This window comes from Prosopis cineraria, unplaced genomic scaffold (assembly GCF_029017545.1).
Source record: "Prosopis cineraria cultivar Desert tree isolate PC_DT_omini unplaced genomic scaffold, ASM2901754v1 PC7, whole genome shotgun sequence".
Lineage (NCBI taxonomy): Eukaryota > Viridiplantae > Streptophyta > Magnoliopsida > Fabales > Fabaceae > Prosopis > Prosopis cineraria.
This window is the reverse complement of record NW_026555338.1, coordinates 31127917-31142292: the sequence shown is the minus strand read 5'-3', so window position 1 is coordinate 31142292 and position 14376 is coordinate 31127917. Positions and strand designations below refer to the sequence as shown.

Genomic DNA, 14376 nt, shown 5'->3' with positions numbered 1-14376 from the left:
TCAAAGAAAGATGTAAACTTGTTCATAGCTTGAAGCAAATTTTGAAGAGTTGAATGTACCAGAATCTTTACATTTAAGGGAGAGTAATCATACAATTCTAAAATTTGAGCAACTTGTAACTCCACATGCCACTTTTCTGTTGCATCACACAGGGAACTAGACGACAAATAAAACACTGGGCACAAGTCCTAGGTGAAAAACAGAGAGCACAGTGATAAATCCAGATGTAACATTTGAACAGCCTAAGGAAACATGCATGACTGATCTCTTAAACGGTACTTCTTACAGGTAGAGAGCAATTCAGACGAACCTCACCTTGAGTGCCAGTCAAAACATCTAGATTAGACATTTTCAGCATGACCCTAGCAAAATCCATGCGAAAAGTTGATCCATCATCTGAGGCATAAGCAGAAACCAGTCTAGCAGTCTTCTCTTGAGCCATCAGCTGCTGATCAGCGTACAGAAGTCCTCTTCCCTTAGCAAGCTCTCATAGTAGTGTGTGTCAAATTTTGACCCAGATGATACAGAAGATGACAATGCTTGCAGGTATGACATTCCCAGATCAGACTGACTCATCCTCCTGGAGAAGAAGGAAGCTGACACCTTCTCATCGCTGATGTTGATGTTGTCAGGGCAATTTATTCTCATCTGATGCAGGAAATCAGAAGGGATAGAAGGGTCTGGTCTTCCTGTGCCATGAAAGTTGTACAGTCTTTGCTTGATGAAATCACAGCCAATTTTCCAATGTTGTGTGCTCCTACAAGATAAGAACAAAACTTATGACTAATATCCTGTTTCAGTTCAGAAAGATGTAGACTCAAGAGTATTTTTACCAAGAAGGCTGACTGTTTCTCTTTCATCGAATCCTCTAAGAGCGAATAGCCGTAGTGTTTGGTTAATGTTATCATCAGGTCTTGGAATCTGATTATTTGCTTCCTCATAAAATGATTGAAAGCTATCCTTTCTTCCTGTCAAAACCGGATAAAAGGGCCCGCCAGCCTGCAATAGCCAAGTCCAGAAACAAGATCAGAGCTTCAATGCAGAACTTCAACAAATGTCAGATATCAAATATTTCAAAGATTTGCTGCATCCTCCGAGAGCAATAAAAGCATGGCTGCATGCTTGTACAAATGCTTAAAAACCTTGAAGGTAACAATATCAGATTTGAACGTTTGAACACCAAAAGTATGTCTAAATAGTAAGATTCATAGACACATACGGAAAAAATTAGCGAAAGACATATTTGCTAAAAGTGCCAAAGTTAAAGAGATCCTAAGCTAATCAATGTCAAGGGTAAAACATAAAAACTATAACAAGTTGCATAATTGATAGATCATGAACAATGTAACTTATTTTTCAAATGTTGTGCAATGGACAGAATAACATGTCTGGTTTTAAGTTGAAAGCAATTGCGAAGAGCTATTCATCACATGATTTTTCAAGACAAAGATTGTTTGGATGAAGGTAACAAGAAAAGGAAGTTGACATTACTATTTGGCAAGTAGAACATACAACATAGTGTGTCAGTAAACAATAAAAGCTAATGACAATAGTTTTCTGACTTTCAATTAAAGCCAAAATTGCATGAGGCAATTATCAACATATATCTCTCTGTTTTCTCACCAGTTTAGTCAGATTAGCAAGTAGTCCTTAAAATGTCATAAGATTTTGGAACTTAAGTGACAAATAAATAGATGCAGAGGAACAAACCAAAACAACGCCATCTCTTGCTGCAAGAGCAAGAATGTCAGCACAGGACACAACCCCGGGACATTTTTGTTCCAGCTCCTTCTTAATCAAGTCAATTTTATCGAAGCCTCTCAAAGTCTGGTTTGGAAGAGCCTGTTTCTCAATCGATCGATTTTTGATACCGTAGCTATCATTCAACAATACTGAAGCATCGCAGCCCTGATTTTGACAAAACCGAAGACACCAAATTATGGCCATATCAAGTCAAGAACAGTCAACTCAACCATATTCAGGTATTCACAATGATCAGTAAAATAGAGATGACGGCCCGATTAAAAAAAAAACTGAAGAATTGAAAACCATTGAGAAACGCATAACAAATGGATATCCAGGAGAAAAAGAAACCTCAAAACCTCGAGAACGATAATATATCGACACAGTAGCAATGAAAATGAAAATCTTCTATACATCAGAAGGGTGGACACTGAATCAAGAACCATTTAAATTCAGATAGAAAATGACAGAACTCATGATCTTGAAAGAAAAACAGAACAGACCGATTTAAAAAAATGCAACATTTGTGCGGCAAAGAATACCTCAATGAAGCAGTCATGGAAAAAGAGACGCAAGAGAGCTGGTGAAGCGTCCTTGTGGTCGAGATAGATTCGAGTAACAACTGATCTCACGATGCCCTCAGCTTGTGGGCAAGAATGCCGGTAAAAGTCATACTCTAAATTGGACCCATCTCGTATCCTCTCATTGAAAAGAAAACCAAGGGAGGTCTCCCTTGAAGACAGTGAAGGTATTGAAAACGAGAAAGGCGAAGAGAAATTAACCGAGGCGTGTTGAGTTTCACCTCTTGGGTTCCTGAGAGAGAGAAGCACAGGAATCAGAAGAACCAAAGCAATATAGACACTGAAACAGCTCGCCATTTCGGGTTTAGGGTTAGTGCTTGTTTACGCAAAACCCTTTAATTTCTTTCTTCAGAGAAAGAAGCTTGATTTTGTGAAGAAGTAGAAGAAGAGGAATAAGACGAAGAAGAAGCGGGAAAAAGTTAGCAGGTTCTAATAATAACTGAATGTACATTTTCATTTTATCGTTAGCGTCTCGAGTCTTGACGAGCGAGAGATCAAAAGACAAAAATACCCTCAAATTCATGGACTGAGAAAGTGCAAGTTGTTATTATTATTTTTTGGACCACCAGAGAAAGCGTGAGTTAAAATATAAAAATAATAATATAAACAAATAAGAAATGACCAAAAGCACGACTAAATATAAAATAATTTGTGTGTATATCAGTTTAAAATTTGCTGCAAGTCTCGCTTGTTAAAAATTATAAATAGTATGATTTCTTCTTAAATTTTAAGGTATACAGACTTAGTTTAAAGATTAAATTATAATTTCATAAATTTTCTTATTAGAAGCACTTCACCGATTAAAAACAAGTTTTAAAATGAAAAAATATCATTCAAAGACCATTAAGTGTATTTAATATTAATTAAAAATCAAAATATTCTGAAATATCACTGTAAGATTGGGGACTAATTTGAAAATAATTTTAAATAAAAAGACTATAATACTCTTGACTTTTTTTTTAATTGACAAATAACTATTTGTGAATTGATAAGTATCTATTCTCATTTAATAAAAAATCATTCGCTAATTAACAAATTTAAGAATATAAAAAAACTTGGTTTTAGGAAGGAATAATTGTAGACTATATTTTAACAACTAAACATTCATTAATTAACAAGTATCTATTTACATTTAATAAAAATTCATTCATTAATTGACATATTCAATAATATAAAAGAAATTGATTGTGGAAAGAAATGGATGTAAATCATATTTCAACAAGTAATTATTTATTAATTAACAAGTATCAATTTACATTTGATATGAAATTATTTGCTAATTGATAAGTTTAAGAGTTTGAAAAAAAAAGGGTTATAGGAAGAGACAAGTGTAGATTATATTTGAATAAGTAGTCATTCGTTAATTAATAAGTATTTATTTGTATTTAATAAAAATTATTCACTAATTGATAAGTTTAAAAAAAAAAAAGATATTATAATCTTTTCCATCTAAAATTATTTTTATAATTTTTTTATTCTTATTTGATATTAAATTACTTTCATGATTCACACACACATTTTCAAGGACTCATGCCTTAAAAAAGTGTGTGTGTATATATTAGATAATAATTATAAAAATTGTAATTATTAATCAAGTCATTCATCAAAGTCTAAAAAGATTTACTAACAAATTTGATAGTAACTTTCATTTCAATTGGATAATTGCAATTTAAAAAAATTGTTTAATGGAAATGTTTTGAGGAGTTTTGGTACTTGTAACTTCGCCAACAAATAAACACCCCCATGCATATCATACATGTTTGTATTTATGTCTGTAACTGAGTTCACATATTAGAGGAGAAAGATTGCTGCTGAAACTGAACTAGTGAGAAATAATCACGATGAGACGCAAAAAGGATCGCCGGAGAGGACCCAAGTATGTTTATTCTTATGGCGGAGGAGGCAGTGGTGCTTGCTTCAGGAACAGATTTTCTCGCCAAGATGCATTTCAGTTGCTTCTGGGAGATGTATTCCAGAAACGAGAAGAAGAAGTAGAGGAGGAGGAGGAGCAGCAGCAGGAGGAGGAGGAAGAAGGAGGAGGAGGAGCAGCAGCAGAAGAAGAAGAACAAGAAGAAGAAGAAGAACCACAGACGCATCAAGTAACTGCGGAGAAAACAATAACCTCGGTTCATCCTCGATTTCTATCTTTTCTGGAGAAAGATGACTCCTTTCTTTGTCCTTGGAACTGGTGTCCCAACGCATCACAAGATGAGGCTTCGAGGAAGGAGACAATGAAGCAGTACATGCAATTGCAACCAGGATCATTTTTTCTTCAAGCGAGGTCTCTGTTTTTCTTCTTTCTTGATAGGTTTTGCTGTGTGATTTTCAGTCACCTTGTTCTGTTACAGCAATTATTTTCTTTATCAAAATACCAAGTTTTGTCAATTTGGAAAATTGTTTCATGCAAATTTACAAAGCTGTATCTGTCATTTCAAGATCTGAATCAATTCTTTGCCAGAAAAGTGGGGGTGTCTTTTTGTCACGTTCTTGTTTCTTGATGGCATTTCTCTGGTATTTCAGAATCAATAATTATTGTTAAACCGATGCTTCTTTGAGCCAAGGAAAAAGAATTCATTCATAGTAACACTTTCTTTTACATTGTTCCTTTCAGGTTATTTGACGAAAGGCAATCTGACAAATGAAAAGAAGGCTTGATGATGTTGGCAAACAGATTGGCCTGATGATGTTGAAAAAATTTCTTCCATCTCCCTAACATTGTGGATAGTTGTTTCTACTGTTTGCTTTTTTCCATCTATCTTGATTACAATGTGGATAATTGCTTCTTCTGTAAGCTGCTTATTTTCCAGCTAGGTTTCATGAGTAAGGTTTTTCTGTATTATATTTAGATTGATACATCTTGTCTACATGCTCCTCGTGACTAAATAATAGAAGATCTTAAAAAAAAAAATTTGAGGCACCTTGCTCAGATGCTGTTTCAGAAGCAGGATATACAGATGCTGTCATATGAAGAACTGGATAATAATGAAAAAATGTACAATGCAATGAGATTTTTTTCCCTATATTTAATAAACTTCACAATTTGAACACCATAAAGGAGATGTTTTCAAGGGTGTTGAAGAATTTACACATACGTCTAATCTATTACGAAATAGCGCTTCATTTGTCTTTAATAATACAGGGAGAGGAAAACACACCCCCATTTCTACACAGCGTTTATGCCTAGGTTTGATTCTAGTCTCTAAGCTAAACGAGAAATACTGCGGGAATTCTTTTACCTCCTTCAAATCTCTCCCCATTTCCACCACAAAGTACTTGTATTTAGGCTCCAAGTTGTTCTTAATACTATAGTTAAACAGCTGAGGGAATCTTCGAAACATTGAAGTTGCATCACGGCGAGAAAAGCCGATATTCTCAAAGTAATCAATCCTGGGAATAAGCTTTTCTTCAACACTGCATGATAGTAAGTATGTGTGCCTGTTTACCTCTTCAATTCCAATGCTTTGGAGAAAGTACAGGGTGGGACGAAGTTGCTCGGTGACACTGCAGACAAGCAACCTGGGACGGCGGTTTATGGCATGCTTGATATCTGAACCATTCACACAAGCTTCACGGAGAAGGAAGGTGAAGACAGGTAAGATATCTGATACTCTGGAGGTAAGAATCTCTGGGCACATGCCCACAATTCGTCGGAACTCAATTGCAGAGAAATCCATGGATGTCATGAATTCCACAGTGGATTTTATATCAGGAAGAGAGGAGGCAGAGATCACAGTGGGATGATTTTCAATAAGTGAGAAAGAGTCAATACCAATGGACTCTAGATACAGGACTTTCTTTTGGAAATCAGTGTCACAGTTGGGCGGGAGAATTTGCTTTGGACATCGCCACTTTATAACCTGAAATACAACCAAGCATGGCAAATTTTAAGTTAATGGTACTTTATCCCTCAATCCAGATGCAAGAAATGAATCAGATATCCTAGTAATGAAACTAAAACACATCACAACTTCACAAGAGACTAGTGTGGGCCAGAGAAATTGTAATATTGACACATACAGGTTTTTCTTACAGATGAAATTGGGAAAAATAGTACTTCCTGTGGTTCTAAATATATGACCTAGTTAACTAATTCAGAGATTAAAGAAATTGGTTAAGTTAGTTATTTGCCACTATTGAATAAAAAATGTGCGTCAAATTTCCTAAAATACCCCTCTTTTAATGAGGCTATTAAATGTGGAAGACAGAGAGTGAGAAAAACAGTGAAATTTTAAATAAGGGAGACAAAGAAGATTAAGGTCCTATATTTAGGACCAAAACAAATCCCTCAACCATATCTTATATTTAAGACCGGAGGAAGTACCTAAGAGTTTGGTGCGAAATTTGAATGCAAGTTTATGTTCCGAGAAATGTAAAGGAGCTGAGATGCAATCAAAGGTCATTCAAGAAGTGTATATTTCACCTCAGAAAATTCATTACCTTCTTATTTTTATGATTAAACTCGATTAATTTGTGGGAGGCTAGAAGTATTGATCATATTCATATCAAACAAGATATTTTAAAAATTTAAATTCAGACATCCACCACACAAGCTGTACTCCCTTATGCTTTCACCTTTTTTCCTATAGTGAGAATCCTTTCTGCAATTGAATTTAAGTTTTCTACTGTCTATAATAAATATTGTGAAGTCATCAATGGAAATGCCATCCCCCATCCAAAGACTAAGGATTGAGCTAAATTCAAAAGCATTATGCTTAGATAGTAAATAGCAATTGCAAACAAAATGTTCTACATTCAAGTAATTTCAACGTAGCACAAGCAACTTTCTCGAAATGAAGATTGAAAAGTGGTTGAATCTCTTGTGCCTTCGGTTAAACGTACATAAGATAAACATTGCAGCCACCAGAAACAATTCTTACTCCCAGTATTGCAACTTTAATGGGAGTGGATAAGCATTTTCAATGCAACCAAACGGTCAAATTGAGACACACAACAAAAATGAAAGAATATCATATTCATCCCATGACAAAAGATATCCAACTCAAAGAGACAATACAGCCAAGGAAAACCAACAATGCGTCAAGAAACTTCTATAGTTACAATTACAACTACGCGAAAAAGGGGGAAAAACATTTTCCTGTAAAAATTGGAACTTGAGGGTCATTATACAGAAACAAGCAGCAATCAATAAGTGGGAGTTGGGAGAAAGAATCACCGTAGCCTTGACGAAGAAGCCTCGACGACGAATCGAAGTGGGAACTCGAGAATGGAAAGGTTTGCAGAGGCCACTGAAGGATTTGGGGACGGCGGGACATTGAGAGAGAGGAGAGTGATGATGGTGATGATCGGAGATGATGGAAGAGAAAACCCTAGGGTTGGAAGACAGGAGGGTTGAGGTGGAGGAGGCCATAGGAGGAGCGTGCTTGGGGTATGGCATGAATGTGATAGAAGGAGGCGGCATGAGAGAGAAGAGGGGGAGGGGGGAGAGAGAGGGATGAGAAGATAACGGAGGAGTGCGTGGCAGCTCTGGTGGGGGCAGGGCGTGCATGCACAACCAACACACTCCATACACCTGGCGCCCTGCTCGATTACACTTTGCCATGTAAGAATTTTTACCTGTCCTCTTGTGACCTCCCAAATGGTCCGTCTGTTTCGTGAGAAAATTATTTTAAAAAATATTTTCTCGTTTCTTTGTTATAAGATAAGGTTATCTAGTTTAATGATTCGTAAAAAAAAAAGTGCTTAATATTTTTAGAATTGAAACAAAATTACTTTTAATAAAAGAATAACTGTGAGTAATCAAAGTAGTTAATATTTTTAAATTTATAAAAAATGTGTGACTTTTTTAGTTTGCCTTCATTGAAATTAATGGCAACAATAAAACATATTAAGATATTAAAAGTTTGCCGACAACTTGATGCAATTAAAGAGAACTAATGTTGAAAATAAATAAATTAACCATTACATTTCACCCCATATTTAGAATTAAATAGAGCTTTAAAACTTTATCCTATAATTAAGTTCACAAAATAGACTCCATAGCCTAGAGTCTTTTGGATCAATAGCAAGTCATATATCCTTGAAAAAGAGATGTTAATGAGTTTTATATACCATGTGATGAAGATGTAGATGTGTGAGTGCAAGATTGAATTTGCAAAAAAAATATCATTATCAAGTTCTCCTTAATGAATTAATAAGTAAGCATTACTAAAATATTAAGTTATAGTTTTAGTAAGTGTATTTTAAATTGTAACAAGTTAAAAAGATTGAATATACTAAAACTTTTGTTAACAAGTCACTCTTAATAAATTAACAAGCAAATATTACTATAATGACAAGTTAGCTCTTAACAAGTCATGTCCATACTAATTTTTCATAGCAAACCTGTGTAAGCATGTTATTTCAGTAACATTTAATTGTTAATTCACAAATAAGAACTCATGAAAAATATGAATTTTCAAACATTCTATTTTATCATTTAACTTGACAAATTAATAAGTAAAAGTTAGTGAATTAACAAGTTCAATTAAACTTTCAATAAGTCCACCTCTTATAATAACTTACTAAGAAATAGGTTTGAAAATATGGTTTGATTGTGCGTATAATTTTATACATGACACGATTGAAGAGATTAAATGGTTTGGATATCAATAACATTTTATTGAGCTAAAGAATCATGGGTTCAACCTATCATTAACTGTCTTAAAGAATTAATTCTCTAATCTCTCTTACCGTGGGATTTGACAGTCTATGATAATGGAGCTCTTGTCATCATAGTGCTAGCAACAACAATTGATTGATTTTCTTTTTCTTTTTAATAAATGAAAGCTATTTTGCTCATTTTTTATTGAAAATAATTTTAATTTAATCCTTTAATTTTACACTTATATTATAATTTTAAAATTTTTTATCTTTATTTTAAATTAATTACATATCAGGGTAGTTCATTGAAATTCTTCCTTCTAAATATATTGGGAGGTTAAAAAGAAACAAAAACTTTTTTATAAATAAATTTTGCAAATTTAAAAACATACAACCAACTTTCTTAACCTCGAGTGTAATTGAAATTTTATGTGACATTTATTTTTAATAAAAAAACATCCAAAAATCTCTCAAAACAATGTCTGAGCTACAATAAATGGTTTTAAATTTGTAGAAATAGAAATAACATTTCAAAAGCAAAAGAAAGCATTGCATGCCATTGAGGCTAATCAAAGCATTGTATAGGAAGGAAGAGGACGTCACTTGACCATCCAAACACGACTGCAGCTTTGTCGCATAGAGGAAAGACCACTCCTGAATGGAGACCACTGCCCTCTTCGCACAAACTAGAGACTCCTCCAAAATGGAGACTGCCAGCCATGGCAATCGGTACCTACGGTAGCTGCGTCACATTCGTCGTTTTTAGGTGGAAAACGCCACCCGCTACAGCCGCCGTACCAGTCGTCGTCTTGTGCCTCCTTTTAAGGTTGTTGTTGTTGTTGTCTCTTTCTTTTATTCTACTTCTTTGTTGGCCTAATTTGTCTCTCAGAAGTTTGAGGGTTTTAGATTCTCCCCAAAACTCCACCGTAGTACAATTGGATATTGAAGATGATATTTGTACTCGCAAAAGCTCACAATGGCAGGGAATAGATGCATTCAACAGCTACTCGATATTCTCCAACCACCAAACCAGAGGCTTGTTTTTCATCTTCTGTACGGAAATGGAAAGCTTCCCCTCCACTTCCTAATCTTAGATCCTTCTTTTTTTTTTTTTTTGGTAGAAGGATCTCAGAGATTTGATGATAGGAAGTTCACACCGCAAGTTCTCGCTTTCAACGTGACATGTAGCTTTGAAAATGTTTAACTTTGTTGTAAAACAGAGTTCCTGGTTTGGCACCATGGCATTTTGATTATGCGGTTAACTCAACAATGGATTCTACTCGTGCGATTCTAAATGCCAGTGCTAGTCTGATAGTGCCATCGACTGTGTCAATTTGCTTTATGCCGACAGGGCTAATTTTGAGTTGTAAATTTGGGATATTTTGAGTATAGTTTGATTAAGGAGATATATAGTGAAAATTGTTTTAGGAATTCATTTTTTCACATGTCAGAGATGTTCTCATGATTGCGTGCCTGTTTGGATATGTCAATAGAATTGATTATTAATTAGTACAGAAACCACATTTTGATCAAAATTATCCAAACGCTTCCTATAATAATCAGGTTGAGGAGACACGTATGTTTAAAAATTTGTCAGACTTATTTATTGATAAGTTCTTGCCTGGGATCTATATGTAATTTTACCAAAGAAGTTTCTATTATTGCAAAAGTTACACGCTTCTCTTGCAATTTTGTGAATGTGTCATGTGTGCAGTCGCGCACACGTGTATCGATAGCTTTCCTGTTGGCTTCTGTTTCTGACGGCCCCCCAGTCTCCAGAGTTCATTTCTATTGGTACGGTCGCGGATGAATACTTGCGAGCGACTTCGATAAGAAAATAGGTCGGCATTTTTGTTGAAAATCCTCCGCTCTGAAGCTATCCTTTCCATTGCGTAGCAAATTCTCTCCAAGCTGCGAAGAAAGCACTGATGGGAAGCGATAGGAAGTCCAAGGAGAAGAAGAAGCGAAGGAGTTATACTTCAGACTCCGAAGGTACCTGATCTGCCCTGTTTTTCTCCTTTCCTATCTGTTATTCAACGTGTTTGGCTTTCGGAAAAGCGGAAGAAACCTTACGAAGCAAAATACCCATTTCAAGGGTTCCAAAATCGGACCTTTTTCAGGCGGCATGATGACATCCCACTTGGAAGTTTTTCGTGCTTCCATTTACTTTTTAATAAATTATAGTGGTAATACCCAGATGGAAAGAAAAACAAGAGGAAGCGAACCGCGGAGGATGAGGAAAAGAACCGGAAGGGAGAAAAGAAAGAGAAACGCAAGGAGAAGAGATCTCCTAGGGATTCCAGAGATAGATCTGACAAAGGTAAGCATGAAAAATTTATCATTTCTCAATGATGCTTTATACGGTCTCTGAAGAATAGTTAGATGTGGGAAATGTTCAAGCATTCAACTTTATTTACTTTTATCTTTTTGTATCTCACTTACCAAGTTGCTCTAGCTTTGTCATTAGTAAAACTCATCCACTACTATTCTCAATTTATTTTGGAGTTTCTGTCATGAATCATGAGATGCTGGATATGATAAGTTTTATTCTGGTTGGACAAGAGACTTACAGGTCTTTGTTTCTGTTAATCTGCTGCATTGATATTAATCTGAAAACTAGAAATATAATGAATGATATCTTCAGTCTTACATGAAGGTATTAATCAACGTGCTTCATTTGTGAGGAGTTACATAAGTCTATTCTTTGTCAGTACTGTTACATGGGATTAGTTAGTAGTCTGCTAGGAAATAACGTCTAGGAATTCAGTTAGAAGGAATTTAGGGGACTTGCATCCCTTGCAGCATCTAAGGATGGGCTGTGGTAAATGGTTTTATGATGAATAAAGAGCAAACCTGTGTGATCAATTAGCGTACCATATTCTTCAATGTAAATCAAGTGACAGGAAGGGAAAGCCCTATCAGTTATCAATTTGGCGTGAAAGTCTTGGAGATTTACAAGCTTGAACCGGTGCCATTAGGAAGCAAGACAACATGTAGACTAGTTGCCCACGGTGCCATCCTGATTTCTGAGGTCCCTGACTTCTGGTCTCATGTCTTAGAAGCCATGCTAATAATGTTGTGTGTGACTTTTAACTTAATATCAAATTGTTTTTTAAAACGTATGTGAATCTTAGAAGCTATTTAAAATTATCATGAAAACCATTTCTAGTTCTATACTGTAGAACCTTGCACAAGTGGATGAAGGTGATCTTGTTCAGGCATCCTGCTGGGTCTTTGACATTGGATTAGACAATATTTTCATCTTCAGGTGTTTCACACTGCAACATGTTTGTAAAAGGGATGCCATAAAATTGTTGGGCGGGAACTTGGAAGCAAAGCCTAATGCTGATTGTTGAATCCTTCTCCATTGAAAGGACATAGTACTGAAATTGGCTCGACATCTCCCATGATTTCATTTGGTTTTCTATAAAGGATACTCTTGAAGAAGCAACAGGGCACCGCTGAGACCTGCTACCATTGCCTGCAACTATAACTGACATGTGAATTTTGACTGACACAAATGGTTTAATTGCTGCAAATCACTATTCTAACATTCGACTATGAAAATGAATCAACGTCCAGCAATTAACGTTTTTTTTTTTTGCTTTTGTTTTTGGGGTGTTTATTTATTTCCTTCCTAACATTGTTAGCGTACTCTTCCCAAAAGACATCTCTTCGTAATATTATCTATATTTTGACCTGAACCATTGCCAATAATATATTTACACGCTACTTTTCCTTCAGGGAAGAAGTCAAAAGATAAGCACAAAACCAAGCACAGTAAAGCTGATAGCCATATGGTTAGTTATATTCTTGAATCTTGATATTACTGTTACTTATAATGTCACCCTGGTTCTGCCAGGTTTTGTTTATTGCTGTTTATCTGAGAACCTATTTCGTCATTTAATGGGTTGAGAAAGAAGTTAAAGAAATAATGGTCATTTAATGGGTTGAGAAAGAAGTTGAAGAAATAATGGCCGGGCGCTAATAAGTAATAATCCACTTTAAACGCCTTTGGTTAGTAACCCCTTTTGGTTTCAATTTTGGTAATTAATCTACTTTAATCCTCATGTTGTGCGTTGACTTTTTCGTCATTAAGAAATAAATGAAACCAAGGAAAAAAGGTTAGTTGAGCTGGAGATTTAGTGGACTATAATGCATCAGGGGTGCGTAGATTAAATTTTCTTACTATGACTGTAATTGGCTATTTGCCAAATGTTGAAAGTTTAAGCAGGTTAGTTGCTTACCTGGAAACTATATGGTTATTTGCCATGCAACCAACGTTGAAGCGTGCAATTTATTATTTGACAAAATAAAAAGGTCTAGAGGAACCTCTTGCTGATTCCCATATATTGATGTCTACTTTTATCCCTTCTGGTTCAAAGCTTTGGTTGGTGATGAATTGAAGAATCAAATAGTTCATTGGTTGTATGGATTACCTTAATTATTTCAAATGCAGGATTTCCAAGAGTTGTCCAAGGATGATTACTTTTCTAAGAACAATGAATTTGCCACGTGGCTGAAAGAAGAGAAGAGTATGTTCTTCTCTGATCTGTCATCTGAGTCAGCACGTGAGATGTTCTCGGATTTTGTCAAAGCTTGGAATAGAGGAAAGCTTGAATCCCGTTACTATGAAGGTATTGCAAGTGGTCCTCGGACAGCTCACAACTGGAAAATCAAAGGGTAGCAGAGAAGAGGGACCTGTCACTGGGATTCAATCTCTTACCTTATTGGTTAAAATACTAGAGTGAATGTCTTGAAGTGAATCTAATGGAGAGAAAATTACACCTCTTGAGTGGTAGAAAGCTGTCTTTGGAATTACAGTTCTTTGTTTACTTTAGCTATCCTTTCCAGCTGCTAGCTAGAAACTTATGAAGTACAGATGTCGTAATTAGTAGAAATGAAATATCTGAATCAATCTTTGAGAATCCTTTGTTTGCTGCGTAGGACATTGTACTTAGTAGTAGTATTTCATGTTAAGTTTTTTTTTTTTTTTTATAGTAATAATAATGACGAATTCCTAGGTCACCTGGGTTGGTTATGAGTTGCGTCGCGAAAGCTTCACGAGGTAGATCCTTTGCTGCTGGAAAATGATAGCATATTGAAGCTATGATTATTTTAAGCAAATTTAGATGTTCTAATATGTACAAGGGATTGGGATAAAAGACAATTGCTGTTGATTGGATTAATTAAAATTTCTGCAGTGATTTTTGTTCTTTTTCTTTTTTGTTAGAACAAGTTTCTGTCGTGGTTAATGCAGTAAACTTATGGCAAAACGGAATCACTATAAATACATGAAACCTACTTGTGTATTTTGTATTATTCATTACATAATGACAATTGAATGAATTGATGAATTGTAAAAATACTATCTGAATTTTATTAAAATAAAATTTGACAGCTATTTTCAATTTTTTGTTTTTGGCAGTATTTTGTACAGAATGATGCTATA

General features: G+C 35.2%; 4 protein-coding genes across 4 annotated transcripts; 2 read left to right on the top strand and 2 right to left on the bottom strand.

Annotated features, from left to right (window-relative positions):
* On the bottom strand, positions 1-2730 carry LOC129314782 (putative Peroxidase 48). Its single transcript, XM_054958208.1, is given in 6 exon segments — positions 1-477; positions 480-740; positions 743-757; positions 834-999; positions 1711-1908; positions 2286-2730. Coding segments are annotated over 6 exon segments (1185 nt in total). The 5' UTR covers positions 2622-2730; the 3' UTR covers positions 1-268.
* Positions 2731-4135: 1405 nt separating this feature from the next.
* On the top strand, positions 4136-5197 carry LOC129315922 (uncharacterized). Its single transcript, XM_054960085.1, has 2 exons — positions 4136-4605; positions 4936-5197. The coding sequence occupies exons 1-2, from the start codon at positions 4166-4168 to the stop codon at positions 4964-4966; spliced, it is 471 nt and encodes a 156-aa protein (XP_054816060.1). The 5' UTR covers positions 4136-4165; the 3' UTR covers positions 4967-5197.
* Positions 5198-5317: 120 nt separating this feature from the next.
* LOC129315921 (transcription termination factor MTEF1, chloroplastic) lies at positions 5318-7781 on the bottom strand. The gene is made up of 2 exons (XM_054960084.1): positions 7498-7781; positions 5318-6181 (listed from the first exon to the last, which is right to left on the bottom strand). The coding sequence occupies exons 1-2, from the start codon at positions 7741-7743 to the stop codon at positions 5348-5350; spliced, it is 1080 nt and encodes a 359-aa protein (XP_054816059.1). The 5' UTR covers positions 7744-7781; the 3' UTR covers positions 5318-5347.
* A 2862-nt stretch (positions 7782-10643) lies between these two features.
* LOC129316880 (style cell-cycle inhibitor 1-B) lies at positions 10644-14140 on the top strand. The gene is made up of 4 exons (XM_054961257.1): positions 10644-10916; positions 11122-11244; positions 12669-12724; positions 13384-14140. The coding sequence occupies exons 1-4, from the start codon at positions 10853-10855 to the stop codon at positions 13609-13611; spliced, it is 471 nt and encodes a 156-aa protein (XP_054817232.1). The 5' UTR covers positions 10644-10852; the 3' UTR covers positions 13612-14140.
* The last annotated feature ends 236 nt before the right edge of the window (positions 14141-14376 follow it).

Coding starts and splice junctions, on each gene's coding strand:
- LOC129315922 (XM_054960085.1), top strand. CDS start 4,166: ATGAGACGCAAAAAGGATCGCCGGAGAGGACCCAAGTATGTTTATTCT. Junction 4,606..4,935: donor TCATTTTTTCTTCAAGCGAG/GTCTCTGTTTTT, acceptor TGTTCCTTTCAG/GTTATTTGACGAAAGGCAAT.
- LOC129315921 (XM_054960084.1), bottom strand. CDS start 7,743: ATGCCGCCTCCTTCTATCACATTCATGCCATACCCCAAGCACGCTCCT. Junction 6,182..7,497: donor GCTTCTTCGTCAAGGCTACG/GTGATTCTTTCT, acceptor GTTGTATTTCAG/GTTATAAAGTGGCGATGTCC.
- LOC129316880 (XM_054961257.1), top strand. CDS start 10,853: ATGGGAAGCGATAGGAAGTCCAAGGAGAAGAAGAAGCGAAGGAGTTAT. Junction 11,245..12,668: donor CAGAGATAGATCTGACAAAG/GTAAGCATGAAA, acceptor CTTTTCCTTCAG/GGAAGAAGTCAAAAGATAAG. Junction 12,725..13,383: donor GTAAAGCTGATAGCCATATG/GTTAGTTATATT, acceptor TTTCAAATGCAG/GATTTCCAAGAGTTGTCCAA.